We start from the raw sequence: 16591 nt of genomic DNA on the forward strand, positions 1-16591 counted from the left end.
GAGGACTGAGGAGTAGACCCTGGGCATTGGTCAGTATTGTATGGGTGGTCTTGTTTACCTCTTGGTATTTTACTGGATGGTTATGTTGTGCAGGTTCCTGGCTCTGGAGTGATATCACAGCAGCAACAGCCAACCGGCCATGTGAGAAGTGTCCTTCAGTGAACTTCTTGGCATCAGACTTTGGGGGTTGAGAGTGAAAACCTAAATTCTCTAAGTTGCCTGTGTGACGTGGGACCATGGGGACACATCAGAAGACAACATGATGAAGGTGTCCAGAACTCAACCTAAGGATCCGATTGCAGACGGAGTAGATGCTTTGGTGGTTCTCTGCCATTATTACTGCATGTTTCCTGTGCCAGTCAAGGGAATCTAGCATAAGTACAGCAGCCTCAAGGCATCGCCCAGACATCTGAATTGCTGAACCATCTCGGTTAAGCACAGTTTGAAGCCATTGGCCCATATATCACTTTTTCTCCTGCGTTTTTTCCTAGGTGACATTTTCATACCTTGTCATAAAATGCTTTTTAACCCACCAGCAAGAAAAAAATTCAAAATAATTTTGATAGTGGTTTTTAACCAACCTTTAGGTACTGTTTCAGTTTTTAAATGCTTAACTACTTGAGGACCGTAGGCTTACACCCCCCTAGTGACCAGGCTATTTTATACAATTTAGGCCCCTGCAGCTTTTAGGGCTCACTACATGGCCGTACAACTCAGCTCACAAGTGATTACCCCCCCCCCCCCCCTTTTCTGTCCACCACCAACAGAGCTTTCTGTTGGTGGGCTCTGATCACTCCCCCAATGTTTATTTATTTGTATATTTATTTATGTTTTTTTTTTTTTAAATAAATATGCCTTTTCAAATTATTCTTTTTTATCCCTCCCTCCGCCAACCAATCACCGCGATCGGCTGTCATAGGCATCAGCCGATGAGAGCTGATCGCTCCCGTGTCTCCCAGGGGGACAGCCGAGTGACAGTACTGTCCTCAGTACAACACTGCATTAGATCGCAGTACTGTACAGTGCTGTACATTGTAAATAGGTATATACTAACCAGCAAGCTCATGGTGAACCAGAACTCATTGAAATGTGTTTGAGGCTACAATGGTCCTAAAAGCCCCCTTACTAAAATGCTCAGAAAAACAAAAGTTTGCTTTCTTAAAACAGAAAGAATTTGAATTATCGTACATTGTAAATAGACGACTGATGAGAGAGATGCGTACACATCAGCGCACACGATCTGTTTTCTCAAAAGTGTTTTCTCAAAACAAAAATCACCCCCTCTAGCTGTCTCTTGAGCAGCAACGCCATCTTTCTCACTAGCTCCATTTCTACTGTACAGTGGATGCTGGAAGGCACATGTCTGCTATAGCGCCCAGGTGTGGAAAAATGTCAAGTGATGAAGGAATCCGATAAAACCCCTACCTCCCCAAGATAGTTGACACACTCTGTACACTATCTCAATTGGTCGACCAGGGCATTATAGCAGGGCCCACCAAGCATCCCAACCTGGCTGCTCAATATCAGATTTATTCTGTTTCTGGCCGAACTTTGACCTGAATCAGATCACAACACTAGTGGCAAAGTAGTGAGATGCTGACTTGCCTGCAGACTTACAGTGGTATGAAATTCAGCATTTCTTCTTTGCTCTAAAAGATTCATTACAGCAAAAAAGGTACTACCAGAAAAAACACCAGTAGAAGAACACCATTCAAACAGTTAACACAGCACTTTCTTCTTGCTTCCTGCCCCATTGAAGAGGCGATAACACTAACTTTTGTTTACATTTTTTTGTCAGCTACAATTAGTAAACATTAGGAAAGTGCTGAAACAGAGATTTATCTGCTTCTAGTATGTATGCAGCTGAGATGTGATCACTAGATAGATTTTAGTATATAAATTCAGCAGCTCTGCAAGAAATGCAATGGCAGCTTTCAGAGCAGATACACTGTACTGTGGGAACTTGAAATTTGTTAACAGGCAATATTACTCTGTGCACATAAGCAAACAGGATAACTGTATGGGTAATACAAAGTAGGAAAACATATTTTTATTGAATGTTATGTCAGAGTTTTATCCCATTTCAAAGAAAATTGCAATTTGTATGCTGCCTGATATTTTGGAATTGGGCCAATCAAAAGTAACAGGAAATGTACTTGATTTGCCTGTTATAAGCTGCATCGAATTTGCATTGAATTAGCTAATAATGATCGAGCTTAAAATGTGTCTCTTGGCGGCTTAGTTGCCGCCCACAACCCAATCATGTTTGGTGTTAAAGGACAACTGTAGTGATAAGGATATGGAGGCTGCTATATTTATCGCCTTTGAAACAATACCATTTACCCTGCAGCCCTGCTGATCTATTTGGCTGCAGTAGTGTCTGAATCACACCAGAAACAAGCATGCAGCTAATCTTGTCAGATCTGACAATATGCCAGAAACACCTGATCTGCTGCATGCTTGTTCAGGGGCTATGCTTAAAAGTATTCAAGGCAGATGATCAGAAGGATAGCCAGACAACTGGTATTGCTTAAAATGAAACAAATATGGCAGCCTCCATATCCCTCTCACTTCAGTCACTGAAAGAGCTGTTGGGCCGAGGGTGGCAGTATTTCAGAAATGGTGGCATCTGTGATCTGTTCATGGCCTGCTGTGGTTAAAGTGCACCTTGGTGAATGGAACCTTTTTGACTACCCGATGTGGTAACAGTGGGGCAGCATGAGCCAATGATGTGAGAGGTGCATGTGGGCTGCACAGGTTAATGTGGGCCGTGGAGCACCTCACTGTCCAAGTCAACCATGGCGCTTCCAGATGTTTCCAAAATGACTATGCAGCAAAGCATGTTGTGGGTGGCATTTTTGGGGCACTCAGCTCTGCCCATGAAAAGGAGTCATCACAAAAATGGCTACAAGATGCACAGGAGTACTGGCAATGGTTTTCATATTTATGGTTAGTCCTATTTTGAGTTCAATCTAATGGATAGACGTTGGTCTGTCAGGTGATAAATGGCCAATAACAAACACCCTTGATACCTATGGAAGACACTCACAACTAGAACACATACAGGGGTTGGACAAAATAATGGAAACACCTAACATTTTGGCATCATCATCTTTGAACATGTTTTAAGCAATCAAAACTTGACATATGGTTAATTTTTTTTGTTTATTATTTTTTTTTATTATTTTTGTTATTTGATATGTTTATTTAAAATAATTGTTTTTTTTGGCAGATATTTAAACCAAAGTTGGTTATAATTTATAAAAATGGCAGATCTCTCAGACTTTCAAAGAGGCCAAATCGTTGGTGCTCGTATGGCAGGCGCTACTGTAACAGAAACTGCCTGAGTGCTTGGCATTTCAAGAAGTACTGTCTCAAAAGTAATGACTGCCTTTGAAACAGAAGGAAAAACGTCCTCAACAAAGCACAGCTGTGGCCGAAAATCGAAGTTGTCTGGGATAGACCGTCGGACTCTAAATCAAATTGTTAGAAAAGCTTGCAAGACCACGGCTCCTAAAATCACTGCAGAGCTGAATGAACACCTACAGAACCCAGTTTCCACAAAAACTGTCGGGAGCTGCACAAATTATTATTATTATTATTTAGTATTTATATAGCGCCGACATATTACGCAGCGTTGTACAGTGTGTATATATATATATCTTGTCACTAACTGTCCCTCAAAGGAGCTCACAATCTAATCCCTACCACTGCCATATGTCTATATTATGTAGTGTAAGTACTGTAGTCTAGGGCCAATTTTTTAGGGGAAGCCAATTAACTTAATCGTATGTTTTTGGAATGTGGGAAGAAACCGGAGTGCCCGGAGGAAACCTACGCAGACACGGAGAGAACATACAAACTCTTTGCAGATAGTGCCCTGGCTGGGACCCAGTGCTGCAAGGCGAGAGAGCTAACCACTACGCCACCGTGCTGCCCAAATCTGGATTCCATGGAAGAACTGCAATTAGAAAACCTCTGCTCTCAAAGACAAATGTTTCAAAGCATTTAGAGTGGTGTAGAAACCACAAGAATTGGTCTCTCGAGCAGTGGAAAATTGTGATTTTCTCTGAAGAATCGATTACCTTATTTCCTCCGGCCGAGTGTACGTTCGGAGACAGCCAAAAGAAGCATCTCATCCAAACTGCTTTCTCCCAACCGTAAAACATGGCGGGGGTTCTGTGATGATCTGGGGTGCTATTTCTTGGAAATCCGCCGGGCCAATGATTTCCCTTCATGGAAGAATTAATAACAGCCAGAGCAGGGACAAGGTCCTCCAGCACCCAAGGCTGAGACACCAATGTGCGCCCCTCCATCCCTCCCACCTCAGCTATCACACACGGATTGCTATTAGACTAAGAGGGCCACAGGGCCCACAACCTCCCCAACACCTTAATATCTAGTTATCTGGCTTGCAGTCACTGCTATGTATCCCCTTTTCTTATTTCTTTCTGCTTCATACACAATTAGGAATGACAGCTGAATGAATTGTGCGCCCCCTCCTACACTGCGCCCTGAGGCTGGAGCCTCTCCAGCCTATGCCTCGGCCCGGCCCTGATAACAGCCAAGACTATTTAAGAATTTTGGGCGACCAAGTTCATCCTATGGTTCAAGAACTGTTTCCGGAGGGGAATGCCATCTTTCAAGATGATAATGCCCCTCTCATCTCATCGGGCCACCACAATCCACAGACCTCAACATTATTGAGCATTTATGGTCGTAAGAAGTAAGAAGTCGATTTCTACCGCCATCGTCTCTAATAGAACTGGATGGTGTTTTAACTGAAGAATGGGCTAAAATTCCTTTGGAAACAATTCACAATTTGTATGAATCAATACCTCTGAGAACTGAGGCTGTAATTGCCGCAAAAGGTGGACCTACACCATATTAAAATATATTTTGTTGATTTTAAAGGTGTATCCATTATTTTGTTCAAGCCCTGCATCTCTCCATACTCACCAATCAAGTACACCAATACATGATGTTGACAGTCTTTCCTAAGGCCAATGGGATCTTTCAACAGGTCAAGGTGACATCATACCACCACAATTGTTTCACAGAGCAAGAACACTTCCAGCTATTTCCCTCACCTCTGAATCACTTAGACCTCAACCGAGTGTGCATTTGGATGCAAGTGTATTTTGGATTATCTCACAAGTATGAAGACTGGATCCACCATCATTCACCCGACAACATCTGTTGGACGCACTGCAGTCTGCATTGCCCCAGAGACCTCAAGCAACCATGTAGCATCTTACTGAGTAACTCCTATGGTGTCTGACTGCCATCTGTGCAGCTAGAGGCAGTTATTGTGGGCATCAGAAGCATGTCATAATTATGTGACTTATCTGAGCAGTTATGCCTGTACTAGATTTCTAACTCGCTATGGAAATGTGATGGTTGAATTTCCACGGGCAGGCAGGATTCAGTCCTGACTAGGCTTTTAAAGGGAACCCAAGATGAGAGGGATATGGAGGCTGCCATATTTATTTCCTATTAAACAATGCCAGTTGCCCAGCTGTCCTCCTGAACCTGTGTCTCTAATACTTTTAGCCATAGACCCTGAACAAGCATATGCAGATCACGTACTGTGACTCAGCTGACTCAGGTTTTACTGTATTAGCCATTTGCTTGTTCCAGGGTTTTGACAACAGAAATGTTTAAAAGGAAATAAATATGGCAGCTTCCATATCACTCTCACCTCCGGTTCCCTTTAAACTGGCAGTGCCATATTCAGCTTTTGACTATGTTCAGGAACTGATATATGATATGAATACTCACCCCTTTGATAGAACCCCTGAAGTGAGAGATATGTGGAGGCTGCCATATTCATTTCCCTTTAAAGCAAACCTGAAGTGAAAATAAACGTATGAGATACCGTGTTTGCCGCCGTATAAGACGCTCCGGTATATAAGACGCACCCAGGTTTAGAGGCAAAAAAACAGGGGAAAAAAATATATACTAAACCTCGTGTGTCCATATTCAAGGAGCATCTTATAATGGTGTCCCCTTCTGCCCTCTTTGATCCCCTGTGTATCCCCTTCTGCCCCCCAGGTGTCCCCTTCTGTTGCTGGGTGTCCTTACATTCTGCCCTCTGTGTGACTGCTCTGTCCAGCCTGTGTCCCCTTCTGTCCCCAGGTGTCGTCTTCTTCTGTGGCTGCCCCCCTCTCCTGACCCCTATGTAGCCTCTGTCCAGCCCTTGTCTGTGTCTCCCTGTGTATTACATGCCCCCCCCCCCTTCTGTTGCCTGTGTGGTCACTCTGTCCCTAGTCTGTCTCCGCTCATGTGTAATGTCCCCCCTTCTATTGCGTGTCGCTGCTTCGATCCGGCCCCTAGTCAGTGTCTCCTCATGCGTGTTAAATATAGTGCCAGGAAGCGTCTTACTGCATCCATGCTGTCCGGGGATCGCTGACGCCCTCACTTCTCCCACTAGTCCAGCGCTTATGTCGATGACGTCATCTACACAAGCGCCGGTCACTAGAGAGAGAAGTGAGGACATCAGCAATCCCCGGGCAGCATGGATGCAGTAAGACAGGCTGGCTGTCGCTACACTTAACACGCATGGGGAGACACCGACTAGGGGCCGGATCAAAGCAGCCACTCGGGATAGAAGGGGGGACATTACAAATGAGCGGAAATACAGAATACGGAGCTGGACAACGCAGCCACACAGGTGACAGAAGGGGGGACATGTAAAACACGGGGAGCGGCACACCAGAGTAACAGACATGCGGCTGGGACTATGCAGCGAATTCCCGATGTTGCGGCGGGTCGGGGGTTTGTAATGACGGCCGATCGTAAGTCGGGGATTCCCTGCCTTTGCCATATAAGATGCAGTGACTTTTTCTCCCCATTTTTTGGGGAGAAAAAGTGCGTCTTACACGGTGCAAAATATGGTAATGAATAAATATATATATGAATAAATAATATATAGAATGGTTTGCTTAAATATACCAGTTACCTGGCTGTCTTGCTGATCTCCTTGGCTAGAGCAGTATCTGGATCACACACCTGAAACTAGCATGTGTCAAATCTAGTCAAACTTCAGTCAGAAACACCAGATCTGCTGCATGCTTGTTTAACCACTTAACGACCGCCTAACGCCCATAGGCGTCGGCGGGTCATTAGTGGTGTAGCATGGAAACCTTTCCATGCCAGTTTACAGAGGCTGTCTCCGTGAACAGCCGGAGAGCCGCCGATCGCGGCTCGCCAGCAAACTGTAAACAGGCGGGGAAGAAAACCGGCGGCGCTGCTGCGCAGCAGCATTGTGACGTAGATCGGCGATCCCCGGCCTCTGATTGGCCGGGGATCGCCGGCATATGATAGGCTGAAGCCTATTCTTCAATGCGCAGGACGAATAGGCAGCCCATGGAGGGAGAGGGAGGTAAGGGGAAGGAGGGAGCGCAGAAAACGCTGCGGAGGGGGGCTTTGAAGAGCCCCCCCCCCCCCCGCAGATCACAAACAGCTGGCGGCGATCAGACCCCCCCCAGCAGGACATCCCCCTAGTGGGGAAAAAAGGGGGGAAGTCTGATCACCAAGGCTCAATCCTGATCGGTGCTGCGGGCTGGAGAGCCCACGCAGCACCGATCACTGCGGAAAGCCCTGGTCCTTGAGTGGTTAAGGTCTATGGCTAAAAGTATTAAGAGACAGACATTCAGCAGGACAGCCAGGCAACTGGTATTGTTTAATAGGAAATAAATATGGCAGCCTCCATATCCCCCCAAGTTCATGTGATACGCACACCCCAGTCGTAATTCCTGATGGGTTTGAAGAGTAACTTGGCCTACTGCAGTGAATTCAGTATAGCATGTTGCTGAATTTTTATACAATGAATAAATAATTAAAACATTGACATTAAATAATACAATAACACTGAACAAACAGATACAACCAACAGATAATACATGAGAACAGAGACTATTAATAAGATAATACAAATCCTGAGTTTATGCAAATTTTGTTAATTTCATGCAACTTGGAACTAGACCAAATTGCATAAAATTAATGTGCATGCTATCATATAAGCATGACCAGAGCCACCATCGGGCCAAACTGCTGAGAGTTTGTTGAGTACTAGGGATGATCAGTGATATGCAAATTATACAGAGTGTATGCAAATTTATCTAAATTTGTATGCAAATATATGCAGCTTGAAATGGACCAATCAGTTTAAAATTGGGTGGGACTTGATTTGTCTATTTTCAAGCTGCATATTTTGGCAAGAAAATATACATAAATTTGCATAAACGCTAAAAAAAATTGCATACCATTGGTCATCCCTATTGAGTATTATGGGAAAAAATCATCATCTTTGTTGGCTGTGCGTTTTCTGGTGTGTGATTAGATGTCCTTTCTGTATAAAACCTTTCCCACACTCTGCACAGGAAAAAGGACGCTCGCCCGTGTGACTTCTCTTGTGTCTGAGGAGGGATTCTTTACAGTTGAACTGTTTTCCGCAGTCTGAGCAGGGAAAAGCATACTGACCCGTGTGACTTGTCTGGTGCCTGAAAAGGTGCTCTTTCTGGCTGAAACCTCTCCCGCAACTCGAACATAAGAAGGGACGCTCACCCGTGTGACATCTCTGATGTCTGCGGAAGTTTCCTATGGCACCAAAACACTTCCCACACTCTGAACAGGAAAAAGGATGCTCAGTGGTGTGCCTCCTTTCGTGCCTAAGAAAAGCTCCTTCATGAATGAAACGTTTTTCACACTTAGAACAGGAAAAGAGGTTCTCACTATGGACCTTCAAATGGTTTTTGAGCCCTGTCAAGTGTAAAAAACATTTGTTACACCTGGAACATGGGAAGGACTTCTTATCAGTGTGAACTCGCTGGTGTCTAACAAGGTTTGACTTGCATATAAATGATTTCCCACACTCAGAACAGGGGTAGGGCCTCTCCCCAGTGTGAACCCTCTGGTGACTGATGAGTTCTGATTTTGTTGTGAATGATTTCTTACACTCAGAGCAAGGATAAGGCTTTTCACCAGTGTGAAATCGTTGGTGAGTCACAAGCTCAACCTTTGTTCTAAATGATTTCTCGCACTCTGAACAAAGAAAGGGTTTTTCGCCAGTGTGAAATCTCCGGTGAGTAACAAGTTCAATGTTCGTTCTGAAGGACTTCTCACACTCAGAACAAGGATAGGGCCTCTCACCAGTGTGAACTTTCTGGTGTGCAACGAGTCTCGATTTGTACCTAAACCATTTCCCACACTCTGAACATGACAGCGACCGCTTGCGGGAGTGCGTTTTCTGGTGTGCAGCAAGAGATGCTATAGATTTACAACATTTGTTGCATTCAGGACATGGAAATTTCTGATTATCTCTGCGTGGAATTTGACGTGAGACATCACAGGAAGAGTCACCCGTATCAGACTGATCTGTCGCTGCATCAGTCCCACGGATTTGGATCTGATCTGTTGGATGAGTATCTGCTGTAAAAAAATAAAAACAAATTAAAATGCAGTGATTGGCGGTAAACAAGACATATGGGGTTCATTTAGTATAATAAATAGCGAGCGTTACCTCCTGTAATGCTCGCTATCTCCTTTTTATCCCCTTACTGCACGCTTAGCATGCCTTATCAGAGTTAACATGTCTTATCAGAGTAAAGGTGCCTTATCAGGATTAGCGTGCCTTATCAGAGTAGCATAGTGAGCGCAACAAACGTATGCCTGCTAATTGGCAATGACGAGAGCTCCACTCGTCCTGCCCTGAGCCCCTGCGGGTCCACTCATTTTAAAGGATATTATCCCCACACTTTGATTGGCCCAATAGGCTGCCTGTCATGTTTCCTGTCAAGTGACAGGCAGCCTATTGGGCCAAGATTTCATCTGGCTAGATTGTTATCCAGCTTCTCATTCCCTCTCCTTCCACTGATGAAGCAAAGGTTCTGCTTCGTGTTCTGCACTCAGTACTCATGTATGGTAGCCTAGTAGTCACCAGTGTCAATGAGCTCTATCAAAGAAATGTCACAATTACACCAGCTATGGGACATTGGGGAAACTGTACACTGATGACATTCTAATGCCAGGTAATGGACATGGACCTTCTGTAACTGATTATATATTACAGGGAACCTAAACTGAGAAGGATATGGATTTTTCCTTTTAAAATAATTCCAGTTGCCTGACTCTCCTGCTGATCCTGTGTCTCTAATACTTTTAGCCACAGCCCCTCAACAAGCATGCAGATCAGGTGCTCTGACTGAAGTCAGACTGGATTAGCTGCATGCTTGTTTCAGGTGTGTGATTCAGCCACTACTGCAGCCAAGAGATCAGCAGGACTGACAGGCAACTGGTATTGTTTAAAAGGAAACATCCATATCCCTCTCAGTTAAAGGGAACCAGAGATGAACGTTTCACACAAAATAAACATATCAGTTGATAGCTTGTAAAGAATAAATGCTCTACCTGATAATTTTGCCGCTCTTTTGTGCCTTTTTTAGTGTTTTTTATCCATTATTGCTCCAGGAAAAATCAAATATGGCCGCCGGCTCATATCCCTTCTCCTTCCGGGTTATGAGTTGTTTTGGATGTGTTGTCTAGGCTATATGAGACTATGCTGCTATCTAGGCTAAATGGAGCCTTTCATCTGTGTGCTATCATTTTGGTATAATGCGCAGCTGCCTGTAGGAAGTGTCTCTCATAGTAATGAAACTGCAGTCATCATCAGTATCTAGTGCACACAGAGCACACAGGGATCATATTGCAGCCACGGAGATTCTCTCTCAGCAGGAGCAGCCCCTGTCATGTCACCACAGCTCTCAGTATGCAAAGCAGGAAATCTAAGCCAGGAGGGGGAAGTCTTAAGCTTGAAAAGACTCCACAGAAGAGTGACTCAGCTATAATGATTCCAGGTCAAACCTAGACTGAGCCAGTCGGGGATTCTTATCACAGCTGCTAATAGACTAATTAAGCAGATAACAATGAAACTAAAAGCAGGGTAGGTGTTTACTGTTATGTTCCCACTGATAAATGTAATAAAATACATGAGGGTGCTTTGTCTCTGGTTCTCTTTAAGGTTCCCTGTAAATAATGAAGATGGACAGTATATCCTCCTCAAAATCACTTTTTATCAACTTATCTTAATTAGTCCCGTAGAATAAAAAAAGCCTTATTACTTACGCATTCTGTTATCTGGCGAACATTGTTCCCTTTTCATTGCCTTTATTTCACCCTCCTCTATAGACTGCTGATCACTCCTCACATACGTCTCCTCTTCTTCCTGTTTAATTATAATAATGTCATCCTCCTTCACAGACTGATCACGTCTCACATATGTCTCTTTTTCCTCTTTAATTGTCTTCATCATGTCATGCCCCTCTATAGAATGCTGATCACTCCTCACATGTTTCTCTTCTTCTTCCTCTTTAAACGTTCTCATCATAACATTCTTCCCTGTAGATTGCTGATCACTCCTCACATACATGTAGTCTGCTTTAATTGTCCCCATCATGTCACCATTCAACGAGGACTGCTGATCACTCCTCACATACGTCTCTTCTTCTTCCTTTTTCATTGTCCTCATCATGTCACCCTCCTCCATAGACTGCTGATCACTCCTCCCATATGTCTCTTCTTCTTCCTCCTTCATTGTCCTCATCATGTCACCCTCCTCCTTACACTGCTGATCACTCCTCACATACATCTCTCCTTCGTCTATTTTCACACATGTAAGTTTTTCTCTCTATATCCACACAATAAAAACAAAGTACAAAATAAGATCTGTAACACATAAAAAAAATAATTTTGTAAAGTTTAGAGTCGCATTTCCTTTCTAGATACTTAGTCCCATCTACCTGATAATGGTGGGGGATGGTGGGATCTTCCTGTGGACAGTCTCGGGAATAAAGAGGACCTGTACATCTCTCTGGTGGGTTCCTGTTATTGGATCCACCTGTAGGAAACACACACACACCGACTTAAAGAGGAACTGTGATGAAAATAACTTAATTCATAAAATTGTTTTTTTTTTTTTTTTTTTTACAGTATTTATTGATAAATGATTTAGTCAGTGTTTGCCCATTGTAAAATCTTTCCCCTGTCTGATTTACATTCTGGCATTTTTCACAGGTGGTGACATCATTACTGCTGGTAGGTGTATTACACTGGTGTTCCAAAGGCAATAAAAATAATACCTAGTTTCCCAGAATACTCTGGGCCTACGCTGTGACATCACTGGGAGGGCGGGATTACATATCAATATACAGCAATATATAGATATAGGAAGTGTTTCTGATGCTGAAACCATGGATTAACATAAGTGTGAGCACCCTGTGTAAGTTTCTACATTCTACTATGTGTCACTACAGTGCCTTTTGAATACATTAATTCTACGGGTGTGCTAAACAGTTAGCACGTGAAGTCCCGTTCGCGGTCTTTTGCGCGCGCAAAGTGCCACGATTCGCACGATCGCGGACTTTTGCACGCGCAATTTGCAAATTGCGTGCGCAAAAGTCCGCGATCGCGCAAATCGCTGCACTTTGCGCGCGCAAAAGTGAGTGAACGGGATTTCACTTGCTAACTTTTTAAACAGTTTGCACGGCTTTGTGACTCAAGCCCTATGGGCTGAATTCACAAAGCCTTGCTAACGCATAGCATGACCGTGCTATGCGTTTAGCGCGCAATGTGACGCGCGTGAAGGTTTACATGCGTAAAGATTTCTGTGCACGCGCTAACACGACAAAGTGCGCGCATTAACGCGTCAACACCTTTCGTTAGAGCAGTGTGTAAACCTTCACATTGCGCGCTAAACGCAGAGCACACTCGTGCACGACTTTGTGAATCAAGCCCTTTGTATCTCTTTATCCTTTCTAAGGAATGAAAGTCTCCCCTTACCTGGTAATAATGTGAGGTCTGGTCTATTTTCTGTCATGTTGACTTTGAAAGGGTTCTTGTTCCCTTTTAACAACTGGCCCTTCTGCATGTAGAATTTGATGGTGACATCCTGATCAGATAGAAATTATGAACAGGAAGAGAAACATTAATAGAATGGCAATCAGGAAAAAAGTGCTTTGTGCTAAATTTATGTTTTGTGCTTAACATGTGACATTAGTCCCCTTTCTCAAGAAGGTGGTTAGTCTGCTGGTCATATCTGCCCTTCTGCGTGTCTGTTGTGGGTGGGTTTGAGTGTAAGTCCTCTTAGCAGGTTACCCCAGTACTGTCTGGCATACTTCTTTCCTGGTTCAGATACTTCTTGCCTGGCTGAATGCAAATGGTATCGTTGGAATTTGTGTGTCCAGCCCTGTACCACTAAATTATGGTGTGTCCCAAGGCTCAATCCTGGCCCCATTGCTATTCACTCTATACATGCTACCACTTGGGATGGAATCTTGACCTTGGCACTATCAGCGCTTACACTGAAATAGGATGTCTACAAATTTGAGCAATGGGTGATGCTGCTAGTAGAATATCAGCAATATTACTAATATTCTACTATTGAGCACTGGCTAATGATGGTAGTAGAATATCGGTCATTTTCCCAATACTCTATTATCACTTTACCTAATCTACTCCCTATCTATTCATAACACTCCCCTACCCTAAGCCTAGCACTAATCTATCCCATATATACTCCTAACACTCCCCTACCCTAAGCCTAGCACTAACCTACCCCCTTATCTGCTCCTAACACTCCCCTACCCTAAGCCTAGCACTAACTTATCCCATATATACTCCTAACACTCCCCTACAATATGCCTAGCACTAACCTACCCCCTATCTACCCATAACACTCCCCTACCCTATGCCTAGCACTAACCTACCCCCTATCTACTCCTAACACTCCCCTACCCTATGCCTAGCACTAACCTACCCCCTATCTACTCCTAACACTCCTTTACCCTATGCCTAGCACTAACCTACCCCTATTTACTCCTAACACTAACCTTCCCCCTCCCTACCACTAACCCTCCTCTTACCTACTCCTGACACTAACCTCCCCCCACCTACTCCTACCACTAAGAGCTGGTCCACACTAGACACAGTTGCAGGACGGACACTGCAGTCCAGATCAGGGGAAGTACCCACCGTACTGCAAACTGATGAAAGTGCATCAGTTTTGCAACAGTTTCCGTTCAGGTTTTTCCCTGACAGAAAACGTTTCCATCATTAGGAAGGAGTGGGAGGATTTTTTTGGGCCAATCATAAAGCTCAGGCTATGCGTTTTAACATCCGTTTTTTGCCTGTGGAGCTGGAGATGCGTTTTCTCATTGCTTTCACTACCCCCTGCGTGTATCCGTGGTCCTGATCCGTTGCGTGAAAATGCAGCAGATCCGGACCTTCCGTTCAGGTTTTGAAAACGGATCCCCGCAAACGCAGACGGATCCGTTTTTTACTTGGGTGAGGCTGGCTGCTATTATCAACATTAGTATCCGGGACTCCGTTTTTCATCCGGTTTGAAAAAATGCAGCCACGGATACGTTTCCTGACCTAGTGTGGACTAGCTCTTACCCTCCTCCTACCTACACCTAACAATAACCTCCCCCCACCTACTGCTACCACTAACCTTCCTCCTACCTACTCCTCACACTAATCTACCATCTGCCTACTAATAACACTAAGCTACCCCCTACCTATTCTTGACACTCACCTACCATATCCCCTACCTCCCCTACCTCCTCCTAATCTACCCGCTACCAACTCTTAACACTAACCTACCACCTCCCTACTCCTAACACTAACTTTCCCCCTCCCTATTCCTAACACTAACCTACCCCCTCCCTACTCCTACCACTAACCCTCCTCCTACCTACCCCTGACACTAATCTACCCCCCTGCCTACTCCTAACACTAACTCCCCCCTTTCCTACTCCTAACACTAACCTACCCCCTCCCTACTCCTACCATTAACCCTCCTCTTACCTACTCCTGACATTAATCTACCCCCTATAACCTACCCCTAAAACGAACCCTATGCCTAACCCTGTGCACCATATCACTTTTCAGCACATTCAGCTATATCCAGCACAGCTATTATTCACTGGGCATCAATCAACATTGCTGTCTGTGCAGATCCCAAATTACCTGCTTCACTATCTGCATGGAGTTCTCTTTATGCTAATAGTATATGGGTTTCTTCTGGGCACTCTGTCCATATCGCAAAAACGTACTGTTAGCTTTATTAGTCTTACCCTCAAATTAGGGCAGGGACATAAGACACTGTCTGTGGTAGGGATTAGACCTTGAACTCCTCTCAGGAGTATTCTGTAAAGTGCTGCAGAAGATGTCAGTGCTATATACATAAATAATAATAACAGTGGCGTAGCTAAGGAACTGTGGGCCCCGATGCAACTTTTACAATGGGGCCCCCCAAGCACTCTATACGTGTCAATTGATGCGGCACACCAAAACCTGCCAATGGCAACTACAGTGTCAGAGGTGCAAGAAGGGGATGGGGAACAGTTTGTTAATAATTACCACTATTTAAGGTATCTATAGAAGGGATTATTATGAGCACAGGACCAATAGAGAGCTAATACTGTAGTTGAGGGAGGGCCCTTCGGGGCCCCTCTGGCCCAAATGCGGTCGCTACCGCTGCAACCCCTATTGCTACGCCCCTGAATAATAATATGGTAGGACATATACGTAGTGGTTAACGCTCTCGCCTTGAAGCATTGGGTCCTCGGTTCGAATCCCAGCCAGGTCAACATCTGCAAGGAATTAGTATGTTCTCCCCGTGTCTGTGTGGGTTTCCTCTGGGCACTCAAGTTTCCTCCCAGATCCCAAAACCATACAGATAAGTTAATTGGATTCCCCCTAAATTGGCCCTAGAATCAGTGCTGGATAGTGTAATGTTTAAGGGCTCTGCCTCTGACACAGGCGACCTGGGTTCGAATCTTGGCTCTGCCTGTTCAGTAAGTCAGCACCTATTCAGTAGGAGACCTTGGGCAAGTTTCCCTAACACTGCTACTGCCTATAGAGCGCGCCCTAGTGGCTGCAGCTCTAGCGCTTTTAGGAGAAAAGTGTGATATAAATGTTCTGTTTGTCTGTGTTTAGAATATGATACATACACTACACAATACATACATAGACATATGACTGTGGTAGGGATTAGATTGTGAGCTCCTCTAAGAGACAGTTAGTGACAAGACACTATATTGTGAGCCCCTCTGAGGGACAGTTAGTGACAAGACAATATACTCTGTACAGCGCTGCGTAATATGTCGGCGCTATATAAATACTTAAATAAATAAATAAAAATAAATAAATAAATGACTGATTAGATTTTGAGCTCCTCTGAGGATAGTCAGTGACATGACTATGTACCATGTAAAGTGCTGCAGAAAATGTCAGTGTTTAATGCATGATGATAATAATAATAATATGGTTGGACATTAGATTATGAATATGGCAGGGATTAGATTGTGAGCTCTGAGGACAGTAATAAATACACAATATATATGTGTATAGCAGCAGTTGCTAGTGATAGGAAGACACAGGTGGATTATGGGGTGTAAATATAAAATAATAATATTAGTACCTCCTCTCCTGCCAGTTCCTGCAATGGCTCTTCTCTACTTCCTCTCATTTTTTCCTCTGACCTTCCTTTCTGCACATTACATCACTTCCTATCTGTGTGCCCCACCCCCCT

At 44.2% G+C, this 16591-nt stretch overlaps 1 protein-coding gene across 2 annotated transcripts; it reads right to left on the reverse strand.

Annotated features, from left to right (window-relative positions):
* Window positions 1–7683: 7683 nt before the first annotated feature.
* Window positions 7684–16540, reverse strand: LOC137534950 (zinc finger protein 883-like). Of its 2 annotated transcripts, none has more exons than XM_068256687.1 (5): window positions 16481–16540; window positions 12838–12946; window positions 11799–11896; window positions 11125–11686; window positions 7684–9429 (listed from the first exon to the last, which is right to left on the reverse strand). In XM_068256687.1, the coding sequence occupies exons 1-5, from the start codon at window positions 16526–16528 to the stop codon at window positions 8306–8308; spliced, it is 1941 nt and encodes a 646-aa protein (XP_068112788.1). In that variant the 5' UTR covers window positions 16529–16540; the 3' UTR covers window positions 7684–8305. The 2 variants fall into 2 exon arrangements, with proteins under 2 accessions (XP_068112788.1, XP_068112787.1); XM_068256686.1 differs by having other exon boundaries at window positions 7684–9432.
* Window positions 16541–16591: the final 51 nt, after the last annotated feature.

This window comes from Hyperolius riggenbachi, chromosome 10, assembly GCF_040937935.1.
Source record: "Hyperolius riggenbachi isolate aHypRig1 chromosome 10, aHypRig1.pri, whole genome shotgun sequence".
Taxonomy (NCBI): Eukaryota; Metazoa; Chordata; class Amphibia; order Anura; family Hyperoliidae; genus Hyperolius; species Hyperolius riggenbachi.